Source organism: Perissodus microlepis, chromosome 4 (genome assembly GCF_051167445.1).
Source record: "Perissodus microlepis isolate ML-2025 ecotype Zambia chromosome 4, ASM5116744v1, whole genome shotgun sequence".
NCBI lineage: Eukaryota > Metazoa > Chordata > Actinopteri > Cichliformes > Cichlidae > Perissodus > Perissodus microlepis.
Window position 1 is genome coordinate 24,197,486 of NC_140464.1, and position 22,052 is coordinate 24,219,537.

The window sequence follows — 22,052 nt, forward strand, 5'->3', positions numbered from 1 at the left end:
TAATTCTGCACTCCCTGTAGATACATATTGAGTTGAAGGGGTCCAGAAGTGTGTTCATGTATGGTTCAGTGCCACAGACTGTATATAAAAGATGGACATAGCTTGGAAAGTGAAATCAACATTCAAGTGCTGTAACTCTTTACCGTTTGGAAGCCTAATAGGAGTAACTCTTGAAGCTCTTTTCTAAACTGCGCAGTTTCTATGACATTTCAGGCCAGCTTATAGAACAAAATGACTGGCTGTGACATCAGAAGTTAGCAAGGGTGATCCCTGTCTATGCAGCTACTCTTGAAAATGGTCATCAAACCACATTTTTATTGATATATACCAGGGGTGGGCAACTCCAGGCCTCGAGGGCCAGTGTCCTGCAGGTTTTAGATCTCACCCTGGGTCAACACACCTGAATCAAATGATTAGTTCATTACCAGGCCTCTGGAGAACTTCAAGACATGTTGAGGAGGTAATTTAGCCATTTGAATCAGCTGTGTTGGATCAAGGACGCATCTAGAACCTGCAGCACACCGGCCCTCGAGTTGCCCATCCCTGATATATACTGAGGTGTTGTTAAGGGTACAAAGAAGAGACTGTGGGAAAAGAGCCCTGTGGTTCACTGTTCTGACCTCAGTAAACACCTTCTTGGTGACTTTATGATTATGGTCCCCATTAGTGTCCATAAAGACCATAAAACAGGGTTTGCTGCACCTAATGATCGCCAAGTCACTAGCATGTAGGCACACTCTATCCCTCCTTAGTCAAGCCCTCTCTTTATCACATGCTTAAATACCAAGATGATAATGGGCAAAAGGCTCAGAATGAGACTTCCCAATGATGTCATAGTGGCCATGTCCATCATTTATCTACAGGCTATTGAAATTCAGATAAACACCAAAAAGCTTAAGAAGAGACCACATACGCGTGAAACTTATAGTTTTTTATTATTAATACTCAACACTTCATTTTGTTCATCATGTACAAAGAGAAAGAATAGTCTTATGTCAGCACTTATAATTGTAGATATCAGTATGATCCTTATTAGAAGTACCTTAATGATGTTTTTTTGCAACTTTGTCATGATGTGGTTAATTTTGTTATTGAGATTACTTTGTTTCCATAAAAAAAAAAGAAAATGAAGGTAAATATTTTCCGCAGTATTCAGTATATACACAACCTGTACAATTATTTGTTTTTGTGTGGTTTTTCTGTTTGTATGGTGTAAAAATTTTGGCATTGTTTCAAAGTAAAGGGCCACAAAAAGAGAAAAGAATGGCCAAGAATAATATTATGTATACAAGTGATATTATTTCTATGTTACATTTTTTTTGTCACCCACAGTTAATTCAATCAGGCTATGTTTGTGATTTCATAAACCTGTTAACCTTGTGAAATACATTTGGTAGCAACCCCTTATGTCATCGGCAATTTTCACCCAGTTAGCGCGACCGATTCTCAATCTGTGAATGATGATGGTGGAAAATAGCAATATTAAAAACAAAACAAACTGTACACAGTTTTATAGAAAGTTTTGTGTGTGTCAGTAAAAAGCGAGATCTGTAACACACATAAAGAGAGGCTTAAAATATTTTCTGTCATGAATAAGAATGAACAAATCACACGGACCTTCAGAATAAATCAGCTATATAACATCACAGTATAGTTCCTTCTGTCTGCACCGGGTGAAATCACACTTATTTATTACAAAATTAGCAGTTCAGAGTCAATTATGAAAGCTGGAAATATGAGAAACTTCTCAAATACCCTTTATCCAAAACATACACATAGAAAAAAAGAAGGGGAAAAAAAGCATTTTCAACAAGTCAGATTAACCATTACATTGCTCCCTGCAGATGACTGTCAGGCTGGTATTTGGTCCCGTGTGTCATTAATACTGACAAAAAAACCACACACACACACACATCATCTGGGGTGATATTTACATCCTCCACTCTCAGGATGTTCCAGCCTGCTAATTTGACCCCCAAAAAAGACAAGACAAGAAAAGGAAAAAAAGGGGGGAAAGTGCCAGTGTTTTGCCCTACGTGAACCATCTGAACAAATGTGTGCAGAGAGAAGGGAAGCTGGGAACAATTTGGCCTTAAGGGAAATAAAGGCTTCCAAATGAGCCCTGCTTACTCTGCAGCACTGCCCGATCTGAAGCTGGAGGTGCTAAAGGTCTGATGATAGCATGCTCACCGCAGCGTCAGGTACACCTCCCAACCAGTGGTAGCAAACTAGTTACCCTCCAAATCCTGACAAAATGAAATGAAATAAAATAAAATGTGGCATACAGTAAGAAGATTTTCTGTTTGGTCACGCTGTTTATTGCAAATGAGGAGAATAAGAAAAAAAATCTGCAAACCTAACAGAGTCTATGTGCACACCGATACTTTTTTCACTTTTCAATCAAGCCCTCTAGAGATAAAAAAAAAAAGGGGGGGGCAAAACAGAAGAGAGATGAATTTCTCCTCTTGGGGCTGATGAGAAGATTATAGAGACTTATTGGCATCAGTACCATACAGAATAAGAGCGAGGAAATCGCTTCTGACTGTGTGAAAACAAAAAAAAAAAAACCTGCATATGTACACAACAGATTACAAACGATACTTCCTTTCTCAAACAGACAAATACAAGGTGGCGCACAAAACAAATCAGGATCCAAAGCATTTGAGTTGTTTCCAGCTGTCAAGTAACACAGTTGAGTAACAAGCGAGTGAAAACGGTGCAACGGCAGTTTATTCACCCATAGCAAAGAGAAAAGAACAAAGAAACCGCTGCACAGAGACATGACGGGAGAGATGTTTCACCTTTTAATAAGGGGTTGTACAAATGCATTTCAGCTTCACATAACTGAGATGAAACTGCACTCGTTCACGGTTTTCTCCACAAGATTGTGCCTAAATCCTCAGCAATATCACAATATCAACACTGGGGCAAGTCCAGTGTGCATTTGTGTGTGTGTGTGCATGTGTGTGCATGTGTGTGCATGTGTGTATCTTCCTTATTTACCACAGTGATGTCTATCCCAAACATAGAGATATAACAGGATAGGCCGGACTGACAATGGCTCTAAATTCTGTGTGCAATCACCGTTAGAGCCCACATCGAAAAAGAAACGGGCAACAAAAAAACAAAACAAAACAAAAAAAATCCACAAATGTTTTTTTAGGGTTTTTTTTTTAAGTTTTTTTTTTTTTTTTTTTAACAAGGATCGCTGCTTAAAAATGAAGGATCACAATATACTGCCTCTATATGCAAATATCATCTCTGTATACATGTAATATTGTATTACATAAATGTGTAGATAATTGAACTGCGCTCGAAAAGCATGAAGAATAGCTTACCTTAAAAAGAGAGAATCTAACACAATCCAAGGGAAACTTAGCGAAGACTCCTAAAACTAAACTTTTCCCCCTTGTTTTTTTTTTCTGTTTTTTCTTTTTTTTTTTTTTCAAATCACCAAACGTCTACACCTACAGTAAAATTATCCTCTGACACTTTGAGTGAAAATAAGAGAAAGAAAAGGGGGAAAAAAAGCATAATTCTTAACATAATCAGTATACTGATTGGTAAACTATTATAATTAAGTAAACATGAGATCGAAAGAAAAAAAGAGCTTCAATTATATCACTTATGATTAGTAATATCTGTGTCTTAACTATATTTTGCATATTTTTGTTTGTGTGATTTTTTTTCAGTTTTTACGAGTTTTTATGTTTGTTTTCTTTATTTCTTAAATTGCTGTAAAACATATTGAAAGTTACATCCTGTCTGTCTGTTTACTGTACAAAGTGAAAAGATTTTTAAATATATTATTATTTACAAGGTAAAGATTTAACATACTAATGCTGACGCTGATTGATACCCACTGCAAAGTCTCCTTCTTCTTCTTATTTCCTTGTCGAATCCTCCCCCAACCCCCCCGTTGGCCGTTCTCCTTCCTATACCAGCTTGCTTTTAATGGTTGACCTGAACTTTCAAAATGTGTGCATATAAAAATTCCAGAGATCCCAATCTGTTTATTAGGAGGGTGTGTGTGGGGGGCGGATGAGTCGGATTTAAGGCTAGCTCGATAAGTCTCGCTTTGACAGTGTGATCTGTGGAGCGAGGGATGAGGAAGAGGAGGAGGACAAGTTTTTGAATTTATGAATAGTTGTCAGCAGAGTTAGTGTTTAAAAAAAGAACAGCTGTTATCACTCGATCCTGATTCGCTTCCCTCCACGCGTGTGCGCGTGCATATCCTCCCCAGTCTGTTCCACTGGTGCCTTAAGATATAGTGGTCGACAATGATAAAGATCACACTCCTCGGACTGGCGCTCCCCGCGCAATCTCCAGCAGCCCTTGAACTTTTTGACACCAACTAATCGAAGATCAGACCTTTAAAGAACTACCAGGGCTCCCTCTGTTCTGTACAGTAATGCGATGAGTCATCATCAGACAGCTCAGGGTGGGGGCGAGGGCAATGGGATGATAAGGCATGTCTACTGAGTGCCTGAACCTACACTGAGTAAAAAGTCCTGTCCAAGAAATTAGGCCTCTTCAGCTAAAAAGACTATGTACATCAGTCAAAGTAAAAAGCAATCAGCCAGTCTCTCAAATAGACATCCTCCTCTCTGCTCAAACTTCCATCAGCATTGTTGTCGTGGGACGACAACACTCCTCCTACACATTTCTCTTTTCTTTTTGCAGCGTTTCGCCTACGTAAACGACAGCGCAAATATTAATCACACGTGATGTCCAAACAAAAGCTTACTGTGCGAGCCCCTCGGCCCGCTCAGCGAAAAGTAACGCCTTCGACAGGATACCGGTGAAGAGGCCGAGAAAAAGTTAAGTGCCTGATGACTGTCATTGTGTAACCTGAATAAAAACAAGTGTTCTAAAGGCTGCCAATGTTGTGAACTGAGACTCATCGGTCTATCCGTGACAATGGGACATCCTGAATACAGGTGGCTCATAAAACGCTGCCCACACTTGACATATGAAATACACTGTTTTACAAAGTTATAAAAGATCTTAAACGGTATCTTGTATCTAAACCACCAGCAGCAGCAGCAGCAGCAGTGCCTCAAAGCCCGCTGTAAATCTTTGATTTTGTTTTACTGCAGTTTTGGCTCATAAATGTGACCCCAAGAACGCCGAGTGGCCTTTATGAAGCCTGCCGGTCCGTCCTGGTGGTGGCTGCTGCTGCGCGAGGGCCGCTTGTGAACTTGGAGGACACTTCCACCGGAGACCGTTAAGGCACGTCCTTCCTCCCAAGCATCCTCAGCTCCTGTCGGCACGTCATCGTTCAAAAGAACACAAGTTCAGACGGACAGAAACCAAACGTGTGTGCGCGCGTGTCTGTGCACTTGTGATGCCTTGAAATGTTAAGTGTCGTGTTTCTGCCGACTCCAAATACATCTTCAAGATCTTGTTTTTCTACAAGGAGCAAATAAATGCATGAACATGTAGAAAGAGCATTCTACAGAAAACCAAAAACAAATATTTCTTTTTTCAAATAAAAAAAAAAAATCAGTTTTTCTGGCTTGTTGGTTGAGCTGAGAACAACTTTCCTGCTGCCACTAGGGGCAGACAGACTGCAACTACAGATGCTAAAAACAGCAGTGAAAGATTTTACGGCGAGAACACAAAACAAGTAAAAACTTAGTGATATTATAAGCAGTGTTATTATAATCAGCACTAAACATCTCTGTTATTCACAACTGTATCAGTATTACTGTTGTTCTTATACCCTGTTATTTTTTTCTATAAGAATATCTTATTATCATTCATTGATTGTATTTCTCACAGCAAACAAGATCAGCTCTTTTGGCGTCGAGGATAAGGAGGAGAAGGAAAAGCATGGGGGGGTGTGGGGCGGAGAGAAAGAGGAGATATTGAGAACTGAAGTGCATTGCGAAGAGAGATGGACAGACGGGGCTGTCTCCATCCTGACTGAGCGTGAGAAAGACGGGGAAGCAGCAGTCATCGTCCCGTGTCGCCGCTCCAGCAAACGTAACCCTATCTACTTTTTCCGCTGTGACACTGGGGCAGATGGGCAGTTCAATCCCGTCTCTGCTCTCGCTGTCCTTCCTCGTGAGCGCTCAGCAGGGAGCCTTTCAGACAGCCATGGAATCGCAGCAGGCTCGACACGTCCCATAGCAGGCTATGAAGAGGTGTCGGCCTCGTCGCAACGCCGACCGAGTATACTGACTTCTGCCACACTGGTGGATGGAAAATGGTAGACTTGAGTTAAGGGGAGGATGTTTATTGACCGTGTTTGGACATAAAAGTAGAGTAGCTTTGGCCATTTCTGAGTGAAGGGGGCGATATCCCACACTTCCTCAGGGTGTCCTGATTTGTTTCCCATTATTTCTTGCAAAAATCAAAACTTCTACGCATTATTTTATATTTCAGTCTCCACCTTTCAGTCTTTTCCTCCTTTAATCCCTTACCTCCCCTCCTCCCAATCCTAACATCTCAATATGGGCTAGGGTTAAAGTGTGTCTACAGCGTCTTTAAAGTCATCCCTGATCTCCTAGAACTAGATGCGCCTCTATTGCTCTCCTCACTCCCCCCTCCTTCGCCTCTGCTCCTCCTCCCACATTTGTCTTTCACACGTCAGACTCAATGCTGGAGAGTTTCTCATACACATGGCCATTGCTTCCGTTGAAGGGACGTGGGGGTCCGACCCCCAGCATGGAACCGTGGTGGTTCATTCCACCGAGGCTGAGCTCTTTCGGGAACCGGGGCGTCGCGCTGGACATCACCCCGGCCGCCGTGGCAGATGTTGGCAGATACGAAGTTGCACTCATCTGGCTCCTGAAGTCACTTCGGCTGTTTTTGGCAACTTGTTGCTGCTGCTGTTGCTTTTTCATGTAATATTGTTTGGCGCCGTGCATCAGACACTGGTCATCGCCAAAAGTGGGTATAAAGGGGTTTTGGTTTACTCGGTCGGGGTAAAGTGATTTGGATAAAGAGAACCCTGCCCCACCCCCTCCTTCCATCAAAGACCTGTCCCTATCTCTCATGTCTCTTTCCCCTATTGAGCGGCGGTGGACACCTTCTCCGCCTCTGAAGAGGCCCGACCGGCTCTCACCTCCATAAAACAATGGGTCCCTGTCTCTTTCCCTTTCCCTCTCGGAGCCCCCGTGGCGTTCAAACATGTGCGCAAAGGGGCTGCTGCCCTCCATGTAGCGTTCTTTTTCCTTCAAGCTAACACTTCTGGGTGGGGGCAGCATTCCACCCATGCCTGCACCGCTCATGCCCCCACCTCCTCCTAAGCCTCCCATCAAACTGCCCATCCCACCCAATTCGTCTTTCTGCAGGTCGACAAATGCGTCATACGAGTGCTGCCGCCGAAGTGGCTTACCGAAACCGCCGCTCTTCCGCCTCTGCTGTGCCTGAGATTGAGACTGAGGGCCTGCGCCCATGCCACCCCCTCCTCCCCCACCCGCCCCGCCCCCCATCTGTTCCAAGAGGTGGTTGTTGTCCTCGCTGATATCGTAGAGGTTTCCTGTCTTTTTACAGCCTTCACAACGCATGCAGGTTGCGGAGCTGGGACGACTGCCTCCCCCTCCCGAGGACCCACAACTCATGCCGCCACCATAGCCACCTCCATGCAATGACATCTGCTTGCTCCCCAGTCCCCCACTAGCCCGACAGTTCCTGCACTCCCACTCTCCCCCTGCCAATCCAGAACCTCCCCCGCTCTTTGAATCAGACTTCTTGGGTTTGCTCTGAAGAAAGTCATCCACTGGTACCAGGGAGGTGCAGGTACTTACTCCTCCGTCTCTGTTTCCGGGACCCTCCGTCAAGTCCACGTGTTCCCACTGAGGGACACCATCTTTGGGCCGAAACTGGTCCAAATAAAAATCTCTAACGCTCTCCTTTTCTCTGAAAAGATAAGAGTTCCCATCATTGTTCCCTCCTCCACCTCCCCCGCTTCCTCCGCCACCCCTCTTGCGTTCAGAGGGCAGCAGCGGTGGGGAACCAGAGCGGTGCCCGTGATAGTGGTGGTGACTGATGTGGTAAGGTTTCCTCCTGTAGCCCAGCTCAATCTCGTCTAGCTCCCGTCTGGACTTGGCAGAGGCCGGCCTCTTCTTCAGGCTGTCACGGTACTGTTTGCGCTTTTTGGCGTTACCCTCCAGGTTTCCGTACGTTACCGTGTGCGTGGAAATGTCGGACACATCTGAGCGTATATTCCCATCATCATCTCCTCTCCCTGGACAATAACTATGTCCAGGGATGTAAGTGGAACTCGAGGCACCTCCTTTGAAGGAGAATTTCCCATATAGGTCGGGCAGGCCTCCCTTGAAGCTCTGGCCCGAGGGAGGAGTCTGTCCGGACAGCAGGTCAAACTTGCTCATGTTCCTGTGGGTCAGTGCTGAACAGGGCTGAGTGGTAAAAATAGGGGTCACCCCTCCACCCAGGCTGTCACAGTCAAACATGCCGCCCTCCAAAGAACTAGCACTACCCAAACTATGGGGTCTGTTGGGAGGAGGTCCGCTGAGCCCTAAAGTTGAACCATGGTGGTGTAGATAATGGTCCTGATACAAATTGCTGTCCTTAAGATGCAGGTTGCTAAACGTCCTCTCCACCTCACTGATGTAGTCGCTAAACATGTTGTCTTCTGGCATGTAGGGTGGCTTGCAGTCAGAGTGGCCCGCCAAGCTGCGCCGATGTTCGGAGATGTCGTAAACAGAAGATTCACGACGGATGAAGTCCAGAGCGCTGTGCGGTGAGCCGTTCACCCCTGACAGGGATGCCATGTTCTTGGCTGTCCGTAGGAGCCGCATGATGTTCGAATGGGTGTTGTTCATGGTGGCTGATGGCGAGTTCAATGCAGAGCTGCTTTTCTCCTCGATCTGCACCCCATGGATACAGCTGTAAATGCCCTGTGTGGGAGAAAGACAGGTGGCATTAAAGGGTGCACATTTCAAACATTTGTTATTTGACACTGCAAAATCCTTCTCCTCACATATAAGGTCTTAAATAATCAGGCCTTATCTTATCTTAAAGACCTAATAGTACTGCATCACCCCAGTAGAGCACTTCGCTCTTTTACTGCAGGCTTACTTGTGGTTCCCAGAGTATTTAAAGGTTGAATGGAAGCTTTCAGCTTTAAGGCCTGTCTTCTGTGCAACCAGCTTCCAGTCTGGATTCAGGAGACAGACACTATCTCTACTTTTAAGATTAAACTTAAAACTTTTCTTTTTGATGAAGCGTATATTTAGGGCTGGATCAGGTGACCCTAAATCTTCCCTTAGTTAGGCTGCAATAGGCCTAGGCTGCGGGGGGGCTTCCCATAATGCACTTCTTCACTCATTTCTTTTCACTCACACTGTTTATATGCCAGTCTGCAGTTAATCATTCATTATTATTAATCTTTGGCTCTTTTCAACAGTGCGTTTTTTATCCTGTCTCCCTCCCCTTGCCCCCAACGTTGGAGGGTTCTTCCTGTCAAAAGGGAGTTTTTCTTTCCCATTGTCACCAAGTGCTTGCTCGTCTGATTGTTGGTCTTTACCTTACAGCATAAAGCACCTTGAGGTGACTGTTGTTCTGATTGGGTGCTATGTAAATAAAATTGAACTGGACTGAACTGAACTGAATTGTAACACAAGCCAACAGAGGTGTTTTGGCCACAGTGTCCACCCATCCATCCCACATATCTGACAGAAGCGATAAAGTTTTACATCAGTCAATCCAGGTTGTCTACATAGACCAGGTGACCAAGGGCACTAGATTTATGATTTATTTTAAAGATGGGGGGTGAAGCTACCTGGAGAGGACAGGATAGGCCTCATGACTGAAAAACACACAAACCCACCAGCAATCAGTCAATCTTATTTTTGTCGTATTTTATGTCATCTCTTCACAGTGGGTACAAAACTGGAAATGCACTGATATGATTCAAAATTTATGTTTCGTGGTAGTTAATGGCACAGAAACACAACCAACAGCCAATGACATCAGATGTGTCGTCTCATAAAAAAGATGAAGGGGAAAAAAAAGAGTCGGTGTGTTTAATGAAAAACTTTGAGACGGCAAAGCAAGCAAATGTAAAAAAACGCTACAGCTTTCGGTATCGATTCTGTCAACACCTCGCTGTATACGGTAAGGGAAATAGATGTCCTTTATATACAGAAATGTGGCATATTCACTGATGTGAAATAAAGTGGGGCAGTGCGAGTGAGCAAACAGTGTGAAGATTCAGAGAGGATAGTGCACCTTGATGGGTGATGATTGATAAAGGCCAAGTGGCTGGAAGAACTCCTCGGACCCCGCCAATCAATACTTTTAATCAATGTGATTAGAATTCAGCTGAACAATATCCTTCGGCAGTTATTAGGGATGAAGAGAAAGGCCAAGCCAAGGAGACATTAGCTGAGCATCATAGTGACAGAAAGACAAACTGCTCCATTTGCATTCAGTGATCTACGATACAATATTCAGATAAAAATGGATGTACAGCAGAGCGCAAACCAGGCATGACAGATGGGGACTGTAAAGTATCGGATCAATTCCCAACAATGATTTTACTCATTTTTTTCCCTGCAGATGACGACGGGAACCACTGTTAGAGATCAAAGATCATCCCATTGCAGAGGTCAAGGTCCCGTCATGAGGCGAAGTCTGTCTTGGATGTCAGATCTTCTTCTCCTCCTCCTTCTTTTACCCAATAATATCATCACCTGAGCCTGACTTTTCCTTTCCCAAGCCACTTGTTTCTAGTAATTAATTAGTTACATGGACAGTGGCTGCATTGCAGCAGAAAGGCTTCATCCCTCATTCTTCTTTTTAAATAATGTTATTACTTCTTTTAATTTCACAGTCGGTTAACAGCCAAGTACGCAAAGCTTGACAGTGGCTAAAACTAAGAGGTTAATATAAATACAAAATGACTCAACAGTATTCAGGAAAGAGCACACGCCTACCTTTGTGAAATTCCTCTTTTCTTTTCCCCCAACTCAGAACCATCTTTTAATGTTTATCCGGTCCTTCTCCGTGTCATCTGTGTTTCCTTTTTTCCATCTGGCTGTTTGTATAATTACTCATCCCTTCATTTCTTTTGTTTTTCTTATTTTATTGTTCTGATTACACCCCACCTGCTGCTGAATCTGTCACATCCTCCCTCCCGTGACATCTATGACATAATCAACTTTTGGGAAGATTTTTTTTCTGCGACATTCAGCTTAATTTGCCGGCAAGCTTCCCTCATTAGCACTTAACCTGATAGCGGAGGGTAAAATTAACATTGTAACGATTTACAGGGCGAGATCGAGATAAATATTTGCACTTTTTTTTTTTTTTTTTACATTTCTTTTATGCATGAATAAGCAGTAGCAACCAGTCAAAGAATGAGAAGCATTGAATCTTGGACATATAACAAGGAGACTGCATGCTTAATCTTCACCAGCAGATTTTGTCTACTCTGCAGGCCCACATAAAGTAACAGTTGGCAGGGCTGGTTCCACAGTAGCTGATTGTTTGGTCAGGATGTGTAAAAGAAGTAACGGCGGCCAGAGAACTCCTCAGAATCCAAGGTATCACATCAAAATCTATAAGAGCTCCTGATTGCAAATAGAACAGCGTCTGAACAGGTAGCGGCGTATAATTTAATACAGCCTGAGCGTGCTGTAAGCATGTGTTCCTTAATGCAAACGAACTTAGCCATGACGCGATCTGAGGCCTGTGAAAAGTGGAGCGATTAAACCTCTAATACATTTACAGTTCTTAAGTCATTAGAGGCTTTTAAATCAATATAATTAATTTGTTTCAGTGATGCAGGTGGGACCTGGAGGAGCAGGTAGCCGGGGGGAGAACTGCTCACAGATCTGCCGAGGGGGGGAGCGCTAACCGACCGTGAAGCCATGACCGGAGCCACGTGACTCACACCAGCCGTGGCAGATGTCTCATTTTTTACACCGCCGAGCTTAAATGTTAATTGCTGCAATAACAATAAGGTTTATTGGATTATGCTGTGAAATTAAAAAAGCGGAATCAATCGGAGTGGCAGAGTAAGAGAGAAAAAGAGGGAAGAGAAAGCACACGGCTGGAGAGAAAACACTCAAGTAAATGAGAAGGAGACAATGCGACGTCTTGGCCAAAAGATAATAAACAGCAGCTTCCACTGTTCCACTATTGCCGTGATCTGTGCTACACATGCAAATCGACGCTCCCAATGAATATTTCCCCTGAATATTTTAACATGCTGAATCATCTGGCTGTATTTGCGGACACACGGCGTTCATTTATTTTGTCACATCGCAGCAAAGACGCCGGTAATTTCTGTAAATGAGAGCAATCGCTGAATGTTACACAAAGCCTAATTGGTCTCTGATCCGGTTCCCATACAAATTGTAATGATGCAATAATGAAAAACAACAACCAGCCTGTCTATGGAAAGGAGAAATCGGCTGACATTTTAGCAACAAGTATGCCATGCTCGTTCTACAAAAAAACAGACACGGACAGGCGTAAACGACACTACAGCACAGGCGCAAAATTAACACCACACAAAATAATCAAAGTTGAGCACTGGAGCGGAATATGAGAGCAAGGAGGGGTACTTTTTTCTCCTTTTTTTTAAAATACAAAGCCTTGTTTTCTTGGCACAAGCCGACCCAGCACCACAACAGCATATCAAATGGAGGCAGAAAGCAGCAGTGTGTGGCTTCTCTGCTGTAAATTAGCCACGTGGTTTAGCATGCAGTGTTTCACCTTCACAGGCGCACAGTGAATTACACCGGAGCCATGTCAAAACAATTGGAATGCAAATCAAATACCTTGGGGGTGACTTTGGTCTCCTGGGACCCAGTAATCTACCCTCTCCGGTTCCGTGGCTGATTTTTTTGTTGAGTGAGGTATTGATTTCAGCTCAGCATTTTGTAAATATTTACCTCATGGGCATCAGAAAGGCCAGGGCATCAAAAGTAAAGGAGAAAGCTCTCTCTATATGTGTGTGTGTACTTTGGCAGCGGTAGTTTGATTTGGGTAAGTGGAATGCATCTTTGAATTTTTAGAATCTCTTAGGCCTTAAAGAGTAAAGCACCTTCATTTGTGAGCCATTAGACACAGTAATGAAGTAATGAGTAATGATGGTGACTTCACAGACGAGGACGATTCAGTTACGCAGAGGTTAATTTGAATTATAGCCAGCTGGATGTCTTGTACCACCTACTTTAGAGCAGCCTTTCCACTACCAAATAACTGTACTGTTTTGGCTGCTGTCATTCATACCTGTGAGCTGACAATAATAATTATTACAATGAAGAAAATTGTGGAAACTGTTATCACTAGTCGCTAAGCCTTCAGAGGTACTAGTCATTTAATCTAATTGTTTACATTTTAATTGATGCACAATACCAGTAAATTGTTGTGTCCAATATATTATGCAGCCATCGGCCACCAGATGGAGCTGCACCCCGACATCGTTGTAAAAAACTTAAAACTCTGTTAATTGAGGCCTTATATTGTAAGTTAAGCATATTGTTGTATTATTGCCTTGTTGCCAATACAAGCTAAGGGCTCAGTTACATGGGCCTAGAGACTGGTTGGCAACCATCTAGCAACCACAGGTTGCTAGGGAAAAAATGTATATTTCCCAACTTTTAGGCAACTGCTTGCTGGCTGTTGTTGGGTGAAATAAGTGGCAAAAAGGGCGCTGCAATTAGAAATATCCTGTCTCATATTGATGCTCAGAAGCTAGTTCATATATTTATTACTTCTAGGGTGAATGTTGCGATTTCTTATTATCGGGAAATCCTAAAAACTCCCTGAAAAGCTGTCAGTTGATCCAAAATGCTGCACCTTGAGTACTGACAGGAACTAGAAAGACAGAGCATGTTTCTCCCACATTGGCTTCTCTTCACTGGCTTCCTTTTAAATCTAGAATTAGTTTAAAATCCTTCTCCTCACTTAAAAAGTTTTTATCAGACTCTATATTATCTTTAGGACGTCAAAGTATTTTGTCACCCCAATAAAGCACTTCCCTCTTCCCAGGCTTACTTGTGGTTTCTAGAGTATTTAAAAGTAGAATGGGAGGCAGAGGGTTCAGTTTTCGGGCCCCTCTTATTTATTTATTTATTTATTTCACACTTGGTCAACAGTTTCCACAGTTAGTTCTTTCAGACAAACCAACCACTCTTTCTATCAGTAAAGCACTGCAACCATGTGTGAAAAGGAGCAGGAAGAAGAAAATATTCTTATTAAACCCTGCCCCCTATCTACAATCCAACTTATATTGCAAGTGGGCACCAAAAATCAAGGAACAAACTAACATTAACATTTATCTCCGGTCCTAACTCAAACCAAACAACAAATTTACAATCAGAATATACCACTCCACATAGTAACAAGGAGAAAAGATAAGTACGGTAAATAAAATAAATGAGGCAAAAAAATAATGGATCCTTATTCAATTAACTCCAATTTCATTGACATTCTTCATACTGAGTTATCGTTTTAGACATGTAACACTTTTTAAAACAATGTAAATTTATACAATTCTTTAAATTACAATGAAGAGAGTTCCACAGTCGTATACCCCTAACCGTTGGACTCATTAATATTTGTGTTGTCCTAGCTAGCTGATGCTTAAAATAAAATTTCCTTCTGCTGTCTTCTCCCCCCGAACACGTTAAAAATACTCTTTGTAACTTAAAACGCAAAATATTATTTTTAGCCTTAAACATAATTAATAGTGTCCGTAGTTTCACTAAATCTCCTAATTTTAATAATTTTGATTTTATAAATAATTTATTTGTATATTCTCTATATTTAACGTTATGAATCATTCGTATCACTTTCTTCTGTAATGAGTTTAGAGGTTTTATAGTATTCTCATATGTATTCCCCCAAACTTCGACACAATAACTACAGGGAGTGCAGAATTATTAGGCAAGTTGTATTTTTGAGGAATAATTTTATTATTGAACAACAACCATGTTCTCAATGAACCCAAAAAACTCATTAATATCAAAGCTGAATGTTTTTGGAAGTAGTTTTTAGTTTGTTTTTAGTTTTAGCTATTTTAGGGGGATATCTGTGTGTGCAGGTGACTATTACTGTGCATAATTATTAGGCAACTTAACAAAAAACAAATATATACCCATTTCAATGATTTATTTTTACCAGTGAAACCAATATAACATCTCCACATTCACAAATATACATTTCTGACATTCAAAAACAAAACAAAAACAAATCAGCGACCAATATAGCCACCTTTCTTTGCAAGGACACTCAAAAGCCTGCCATCCATGGATTCTGTCAGTGTTTTGATCTGTTCACCATCAACATTGCGTGCAGCAGCAACCACAGCCTCCCAGACACTGTTCAGAGAGGTGTACTGTTTTCCCTCCTTGTAAATCTCACATTTGATGATGGACCACAGGTTCTCAATGGGGTTCAGATCAGGTGAACAAGGAGGCCATGTCATTAGTTTTTCTTCTTTTATACCCTTTCTTGCCAGCCACGCTGTGGAGTACTTGGACGCGTGTGATGGAGCATTGTCCTGCATGAAAATCATGTTTTTCTTGAAGGATGCAGACTTCTTCCTGTACCACTGCTTGAAGAAGGTGTCTTCCAGAAACTGGCAGTAGGACTGGGAGTTGAGCTTGACTCCATCCTCAACCCGAAAAAGGCCCCACAAGCTCATCTTTGATGATACCAGCCCAAACCAGTACTCCACCTCCACCTTGCTGGCGTCTGAGTCGGACTGGAGCTCTCTGCCCTTTACCAATCCAGCCACGAGCCCATCCATCTGGCCCATCAAGACTCACTCTCATTTCATCAGTCCATAAAACCTTAGAAAAACCAGTCTTGAGATATTTCTTGGCCCAGTCTTGACGTTTCAGCTTGTGTGTCTTGTTCAGTGGTGGTCGTCTTTCAGCCTTTCTTACCTTGGCCATGTCTCTGAGTATTGCACACCTTGTGCTTTTGGGCACTCCAGTGATGTTGCAGCTCTGAAATATGGCCAAACTGGTGGCAAGTGGCATCTTGGCAGCTGCACGCTTGACTTTTCTCAGTTCATGGGCAGTTATTTTGCGCCTTGGTTTTTCCACACGCTTCTTGCGACCCTGTTGACTATTTTGAATGAAACGCTTGATTGTTCGATGATCACGCTTCAGAAGCTTTGCAATTTTGAGATTGCTGCATCCCTCTGGAAGATATCTCACTATTTTTGACTTTTCTGAGCCTGTCAAGTCCTTCTTTTGACCCATTTTGCCAAAGGAAAGGAAGTTGCCTAATAATTATGCACACCTGATATAGGGTGTTGATGTCATTAGACCACACCCCTTCTCATTACAGAGATGCACATCACCTAATATGCTTAATTGGTAGTAGGCTTTCGAGCCTATACAGCTTGGAGTAAGACAACATGCATGAAGAGAATGATGTGGACAAAATACTCATTTGCCTAATAACTCTGCACTCCCTGTAAAGTATGAGAAAAACAATGAAAAATATAAAATGCGCATTGTTTTGTAGTCTGATAAATCTCTTACATTTCCCAAAATATAAATGTTTTTAACCATCTTCTTTCTAATATACTCAATATGTGATTTCCACGTCAAATTTTCATCTACTATTACACCCAAAAAGCGAAATTCAGTAACTCTTTCAATCAATTCTCCATTAATGGACATAATGACTTCATCCTCCTTTACACGATTGCCAAATATCATGAATTTCGTTTTTGTCAGATTCAAAGATAATTTATTTACATCAAACCATTTTTTTAATCTTAACATCTCAGAAATCATAATTTCAACCAAATCTTTCAAATTCTCTCCAGAGCAATAAAAATTTGTGTCATCTGCAAATAAAATAAAATTTAACCTTTTTGATACGTCACAGATATCATTAATATATCAATTTAAAAGTTTAGGTCCCAAAATAGAACCTTGAGGAACGCCACATACAATCTTCAATCTTTCAGAGGTATTGCCGAGATACTGTACATATTGCAACCTATTTTCTAAATAACTCCTTAATCAATTCCACCATAATTATACAATTTAGAAATCAAAATAGATTGTTGTAACGTGTCAAAAGCTTTTTTTAAATCAACGAATACCCCAACTGTGTATTTATTATTATGGGTTGCAGATGAAATATCGTCAATGAAAGTCAACAATGCTAATGCCGTTGATCTATTTTTACGAAATCCAAATTGATTTTCATTTATTAGTTGATTTTTTTCAATAAAACTATCAAGTCTTTGCGCAAAAATTTTTTCAAGCACTTTTGAAAACTGTGACAAAGAGACACTGGCCTATAGTTGTTAAAACTATGCTTATCTCCTGATTTATATAAGGGTATCACTTTTGACACTTTCATTCGATCAGGAAATACTCCTGATTGTAACAAGAGATTAAAAATATAGCAAAGAGTAGACTTATACAGTCTAAAGTCTTCTTAATTATAACCATGTCTATACCATCACAGTCAGTAGATTTTTTATTTTTAAAGTTTTCTACAATTGCTACTATTTCTTTTATGGTAATATCAGCTAAGAATATAGAATTAACCACTCTACTTTCTCCTTTCCAGACTTCCTCATATTCTGGGTCGTCATTTTTTCTAATTAAATTTGCTAAAGTTTACAAAATATGTACATACAATACATTTACAAAAAAGGAACTGAATTCGTTTGCTACTTCAGTCTTGTCATCGACAACTTGATTATTCTTAATCAAATAAATAGGCCGATCTGAGGGTGTGTTCTTGTTACCCAATACTTCTTTAAAAATATTCCAAATGCCCTTAATATTATTCTTGTTTTCCTGAAAAAGTTTATTATAATAGTCTTTCTTGGCTAGTTCCTCAATATCTTCTGTGGAACTAGCTCCCAGTTTGGATTTGGGAAACAGACACCCTCTCTGCTTTTAAAATTAGGCTTAAAACTTTCCACTATGGGTGACCACGGCAGTTTTGTAGCAATCAAAGCAATTGTAAATGGGTTTTTGATGCAACACTGTATACTGTGACTAATTCTACCTAGCGACAGAAAGCAATATCCCACAACTGCTGGCCAGTCGGTTAGGGAATACACATTTTTTCCCAGTGACCAGTGGTTACCAGGGGCTTTAGGTCAGCATTCCCCAAACCCCGGGCAACGGACCCGTACCGGTCTGTGAGCCGTTTGGTACCGTGCCGCGAGATTTGAGGCTCGGGAGTGAAATTTATGGTTTTGAGGGTTTTTATCGTTAACTTGGTTTCCCTGGGTCTTTTCCCATGTCGTAGTTGTGTGTCTTATTTTGAAAGAAATATTTACGCGTTACCATAGCGACCAGAGAGCATTAAGGGGCAGAGAGGAGGATGTTACTCTCAATGTTGCTGGCGCATTTCAGGAGGACGCTGCTAATAAAGTTACACAATTACACGGTGAATTCACGTTTATTATTATATTTACAACATATCACAGTTTTTGTCTTGGTTATATCATTTTATTTTGTTGTATTTATCCTCCGACACCTTAAAGGCCGTTCTGTGAAAATATTGTCTGACATTAAACTGGTCCGTGGCGCAAAAGAGGTCAGGGACTGCTGCTTTAGATGACTTAGCTTTAGCAATAGATTTTACTTTTAATGGCTTTCTTTTTGATATAAACAGTGAAGACTGATAAGAAAGTGGAAGACATGCGGCCGCAGCCCTTTGCTATGCAGCATATGGTCGCCTGCTCATTCCAGTGAGCTAAACCAGCACCCCAACTCACAATGTTTACTACACAAGTAAATATGTAGCAATGATACGAAGGGTACAATATGAAATACACTTACTGAAGTATCTGAATTGAAAAATTGTGTGTTTGATGGTACTCCAACATGCAGCTATTATCTTATTTGGATAGCTAGGGTCAAAGTATTAACAAAGAGCCTTTTTCTTGCTATAACAGCCCACTTTTCCCCACCCTTTCTCACCCTGCTGATTGTGAAGACGAAGCCGGGCTGGCCGGAGCAGACGCCCATGAAGCAGAAGCGCAGCTGCCAGTAGAACCAGTGTTCACAGATGAAGGTAATGAGTGAAAGAGCCATGGCAGCACCTAACATGTAGAAAACGCCAGCCATGTTGTCCACATCCAGCTGGCTGGACATCACCTCATTCTTCTCATGGTGGCAGATCCCTGTCAGCCAGAGGGACTCCAGCTCCTCCATCTCACCTGGATAGAGGTATTGGCATGAGGTTTGGGGAAGAAGACGAAGGGAGGGAGAAAGTGACAGGACGAAGGAAGAAACAGATGGTGAGAAGAGATGGACGAGGAGCAGGCCAACAAGAAGGGGATTGGATGGAGGTGAGACAGGAAGGGCGTACGTGGACGGACAAGAGAAGAAGAAGGAGGGCACAGTGAGGATATGTGGGGGAAGTGTTTTTATGTTTGAGATGTGGAATTGAAGTAAAGAAAGGAGTGTGAAAAAGAGGGAATGGAAGTATTATATAAAGTAGAGAAGAGGGACATGATGTAATAACAAGATGGGTATTGGAGGACATGAGGGATGGAGAAAATGATGCAACAGAAGAAGAGAAGACGGAAGATGGCGGGCAGAAGAGAAAAGGGGGGTCAGGGTGGTTAGAAGTGAAATACAGATCTTAAATTTTGCAGCAGCTTCACAGCAGACAGAGGAAGAGTAACACACACATGCCACCAGTCATATGTTAATCACATTAGTCTTATTTGTATTGTTTTCTCCAAATAATTGCATCTATAGGTATCTGGTATGCATCTGACGCTAGTCCCCGAGCTTGTGCTTGCTTTTGTGGGTCACCTTCTGTTTCATCACGAGCTGTTCTCTATCAAAGCCGACTGTGGCAGGACAGGCGTCGGTTAATTAATCATACATTCAGCCGCTGTCGCTCCACGTCAGCGCAACTCCACTAACACACAGCCCAGGCCTCTGAGCATCAACAAGCGTCTCCGCAGCATGTAAACGTAAAAAAAGAGGCACTGCACGCAAAGGCATAAATACAGATACATCACCCAGCTGCCTCTACTTAGATCTACTGATAAACAGTAACTGGAACCCTTGTGCAGCTATTCTGACAGTGGCATCTCTAGTTAGGGCTGTCTCCTGGGAGTCAGTATGCCACTTTGTCATTAGTTTTCATTTAGCGCTGATTTTAGTGGGAAAACCTGCTCATCTTTTTGTTGTTCAATGGACATCAGAGAATACAGAGTGAGAGGAGACAATAACTGTAGTTGACTGGCTTAAAATCCAGGACACGGTTACAGTGTTTCACACTCTCATACAGAAACTGTCCTCCTTTCACACTGATAAGACTGAGACTAAGACACTATTTAATAGATCTTTTACTGAGTCTGTTTTATCTTTTCCTTGGTGTCATGGTACGGTAACCTATCTCTGAAGGACAGAAACAAACTGATGCAAATTGTGAACTGGTCAGGGAAGCTGCAAGGTACATCACAGCTCAACTTAGAGTCTCTGTATACCAGACAGCTGCAGAAAAGGACCAGCTCCATCTTAAATAATGACTCCCACCCCTTTTGTTGGGATATTCAGCTTCTTCCCTTTGGACAGAGGTTTGTAGTCCTTAAATGCAGGAGAAAGCATTAGGGAAACGACTTTGTCTTAGTTGCTATTCTTTATTAAGCGATAGCAAATTTGCTTACATGCCTTTTTTTTTACTATTTTTACTGGAACACTCTCACTTTTTTCCTTTTTATTTTTCTTATTGTGTCTATGTGACAATTGTCCAGTATTGGCGTTTGATGTCTGGTAGAAGGGTTGCCTGCACTTTGAACTGCAAAACAAATTTACCTATGGGTATCAATAACCTGAGCCTAAGTGTTCAGGACTTGTAAGGAGTGTTAATAAAGGTTAATGTAACTGACCCTTTCCTCCAGTCCTCCAAACCCCTCCCTACAAACCCTCTAAACATTCAACTCAAGATTCACTAACACCTCTAGGAGCCTTTAGCAGTGCTGAGCGATACTGCAAATTTTGGTATTGATCCAATATCAAGTGAATTAATGGCAGTATTGCCGATGCCAATACCGATACTTTTAACCTATAAAATGTGCCTGTCTTTAAAGGCCTTTGTGTCAGCTTCAGTTGTTTAAAGGTGCTATAGGCTATAAAGAATTGACGTAACAGTGAACAGAAAAAAGTTCAGACATTTTTCATAGTGCATGTTTGGGGTATATTTTTTTTATTAAAAAAAATGATAATAAAAATCTATTCAACACAATTCATACTGAACTATGAGGATAGAAACAAAGTATCGATCCAGTTGCATTAGTATCGATCTAATACCGATACCAGTGTTGGTATTGATACTATCAAAATTTGGATCGATCAGCCCACCTCTAGCCTTTACATGAATCTCATGACTCATGTCACCTGCTCCTGACTCAGATGAAAATGATAGCTATCTCTGCTTAATGATCAAGTTCATGACATGAGACTGCAAAATCAAGTGAGTGGAATTTCAGTTATCTAGGTCTATTCAAGTGGATTTTTGCTGTTTGGTTTAGTTATTTAATGACTCAGTCACACTAAAATAAAAATTGGACAATTTTTTTTTCCTAGCCTTACAACTAAGAAAAAAAAATTGGTGGTTGCCTGGTGACGGAAATGCTTTATTTATTTATTTGCATTTTGCATTTGGCAATTGAAGATGTTGCAGCAGCCAACTATTTCCTACTGGTTGATGATGTTGCACACTCAACCTCTGGGGAACCAGAGGTCTCTTTCCAATGGGGGACTCAACTCCTCAACTCAGCTGGTTGCTATATTTTGGTTATAGTATTATAAAAAAAAAAAAAAAGCAAGGTTGCCGCTACATAATCGAATTAAATCATCAACCTCCAGCAACTATCTCAAAATTTGAGGTTACGAGGTTCTTGCTAGACTTAGGTAGTTAATCTGAATTTTTATTTCAGAATTTCTATCTATGTATATGGCAACGATTTGTGATTTTTACTGATTTATTACAGTTTATTGCCATATTGTCATAAACAGATTGCATGCAACTAAGAGACCAACTAGGTCTTATTTATGTCTCGAAGCAGCAAAGTTACTTAGAAGTTGGCAACTGACTGCGAGTGGTTGCAA

The 22,052-nt window shown here is 41.5% G+C and overlaps 1 protein-coding gene across 5 annotated transcripts in view; it reads right to left on the reverse strand.

Moving 5' to 3' along the window:
- Positions 1–916: 916 nt before the first annotated feature.
- grin2ba (glutamate receptor, ionotropic, N-methyl D-aspartate 2B, genome duplicate a) overlaps positions 917–22,052 on the reverse strand; it is a 141,668-nt gene continuing 120,532 nt past the window's right edge. For all 5 annotated transcript variants that reach the window (XM_084926642.1, XM_084926640.1, XM_084926639.1 and 2 more), the window contains exons 16-17: positions 18,903–19,141; positions 917–8,870 (exon numbers count right to left, since the gene is read on the reverse strand). In XM_084926642.1, the coding sequence (XP_084782768.1) occupies positions 6,588–8,870; positions 18,903–19,141 (2,522 nt within the window). In that variant the 3' untranslated portion in view covers positions 917–6,587. The remainder of the gene's footprint in view (positions 8,871–18,902; positions 19,142–22,052) is intronic.